Source organism: Penaeus chinensis, chromosome 10 (genome assembly GCF_019202785.1).
Source record: "Penaeus chinensis breed Huanghai No. 1 chromosome 10, ASM1920278v2, whole genome shotgun sequence".
NCBI classification, from domain to species: domain Eukaryota; kingdom Metazoa; phylum Arthropoda; class Malacostraca; order Decapoda; family Penaeidae; genus Penaeus; species Penaeus chinensis.
This window is the reverse complement of record NC_061828.1, coordinates 12071718-12074217: the sequence shown is the minus strand read 5'-3', so window position 1 is coordinate 12074217 and position 2500 is coordinate 12071718. Positions and strand designations below refer to the sequence as shown.

The window sequence follows — 2500 nt, the reverse complement described above, 5'->3', positions numbered from 1 at the left end:
GGGGTGACGAGCGGTAAGTGGCCGTTGTGTGATGGCTGGCAACGAGCGTAACGCTTCTTAGCCGCTCTGGTAACGAGGCGGTAATTAGGCTCCGCTTACTGACCCTGTGCGTTTGTTTGTTTATGATTGTCATCGTCGGATGGATCAATGAATTTGAAAAGAATTCTAGGCTTAGAGGAATAATGCGTTGGTAGGCAAGTGATTAAAATGTACCAGGGAGGTTTTGAGGAAACGATGAAGAAAGTGAAGAAATAGAGACGAAGGAAGGGATGAGCAGAGTCGATGGACCAAGAGAAGAGACAGATAAAAACGAAAATGTCAAAAAAAGGGCAAAAGACAGATTAAAGAAAATTGAAGAAGCACGAAGTCTGATGACGAGGCCGAGAAACTCTTTGGTCAGGGTCAGAGGCCACTGTGATCCCGTTTGACCTGCTGGCTCTCTGTGTATATAGCCTAGGAGGAGCAGGTCAGATGGCCCTAAAACAGAAGGAATGTTAGAGACTCTAAATTTGCTTTATTACCCGGTCGTGTGCGAGTTGGGAAGAGAGGCTTTCGAGTTAATCTTTTCCTCGTTTCCTTCTTTGTGCGTGTGTGTGTTGGGGGGGGGGGGGGTCGGGAGAGAAAGACAGGATGCTGCCAGGTCACGAGAGAGTGCCATCTTGATTCATTTAAGGGCCTTAATGTGCGTTCTAGTCTTATCGGCAGGAAGCATGTCCTCATTAAGGGAACGACCAACTAGAAGACCTTCTTGATCCTCTAATCTGCCGTCCTCCTCCTCCTCCTCCTCCTCCTCCTCCTCCTCCTCCTCCTCCTCCTCCTCCTCCTCCTCTCCTCCTCCTCCTCCTCTTCCTCCTCCCTTCTTCCTTTTCCCGTCTTGTTGGAACCCCTGGTCGTTGAACACCTGTCCTGGAGACTCCGGGTGCATATTTGTGTTTTTGCGCGTTCGTGTGCCTATACAAGTATACCTGCATACATTCGTTCATTCATTCATTCATACATATATACATATACATACATTCATACATATACAAAAAATCATACATATATACATATACATACATTCATACATATACAAAAAATCATACATATACATACAAACATACATATACTTACATATGCATACATATATACATACATATATACATATATATATCCATATCTATATACATACTAACATCCATATAGTAACATACATATACATACACATACAAACATACGTACATATATACATACATACATACATACGTACATGCACACAAAAAATGTGTATGTGTGTGTGTTTATGTGTATGTGCGCGAGTGCTCGTTTTTTTTTTTTTTTTTTTTTTTTTTTTTTTTTTTTTTTTTTTTTTTTTTTTTTTTTTTTTTTTGATATTCGATAAAAGACCGGAAGGACCTTGCTTAACAGGAGAATAATTTCCTTGATATAATGAATGTGTTGAATCTATCCTGTTCGTCCCATATGCCCAGTGCGCCACCAGCGTTGCTGAGCCACAGCGACGCCCTTCAAGATTGTTACTTACGAAAACGTATCCATATTGCTGTGGTTCTTTGGTTTATTGCTCGAAAAGCGTGCGCCTGTTGTGTGTGGTTAGTCTGGAACTGGAGTTTTTTCTGGTGTTCTTAGCTACGAGACCACAAAGGAGTGCGTGTTCCGTTATTAACTCGGAGTCCAGTGACTGACCGTAAATAAAAATGATTTTTAAAAATGTGGCAGAGACGGCTGGAATAATTTGGCCGAGGCATGAAATACTTGTGCATGGGAGTAAAAAAAGATGTTTGAATGGCAGTGACGAGACAGTGATAGACGTAGAGCTAGAAAAATATCCCATTGCGTGAAAGTTTTAAGATCCATATTGATTCCATGAAGCCGATGGCAACATTTATATAACTGGAAGCAAGCAAGTCTTAATGGGTGTGGTATAGCCCGGGGGAAAGGGGGAAGGGAGTGGGGAGGGATGACATAACCGATGACTCGCAGATGACTACGAGTCGCCGTTGTGCATTGACACGCGTTATGTCATTCTGGAGTCACGAGCAGTGTGGGGTGCGTGGGCGTTGAAGGGCGGGAGGCGTGCGTGACCATAAACCAAGGTGAATTATGTAGGCCTTAGATATCGTGAAAAATGCGCTGTCTTGTGATGAAATACGGGGATGCGTTTTATCATTATTTTTGTTATTTGATATCTTGCTTCTATTGAACAGGTACACGAGATATGTGTTACAGCACAAGCATTGTGGAAAAGTGAAGTGTTACATGCGTGAATTAAAAGTCAGACCTCATCAAAAAGTACTGAGTCGTGGTTAGTATTCCCTGAACTTTTTTGCGTTGTGAATAATTAAGACAAAAAAAAATGAACGTCTAAGAAAAAATAAACACACACGAGGAATGTTGACCCACGACACAGAGGTCACCTGCCGTGGATAAGTGGGCGCATGTCCGCCCTTTTTGTGCACCTTGCCGGGTATGCGCGCGACTGTCCACCACGAAAGACACCGCC

General features: G+C 42.8%; 1 protein-coding gene across 7 annotated transcripts in view; it reads left to right on the top strand.

Annotated features, from left to right (window-relative positions):
- Positions 1–2500, top strand: part of LOC125029475 (oxysterol-binding protein-related protein 8-like) — a 226794-nt gene that overhangs the window by 168463 nt on the left and 55831 nt on the right. The window contains exon 2 of one of the 7 annotated variants that reach the window (XM_047619365.1): positions 2205–2500. This exon is cut by the window's right edge and continues 116 nt beyond it. The exons of the other annotated variants lie outside the window; for them this stretch is intronic. Within the exon in view, the coding sequence (XP_047475321.1) occupies positions 2436–2500 (65 nt within the window). The 5' untranslated portion in view covers positions 2205–2435. The remainder of the gene's footprint in view (positions 1–2204) is intronic. 7 annotated transcript variants of the gene reach the window in all.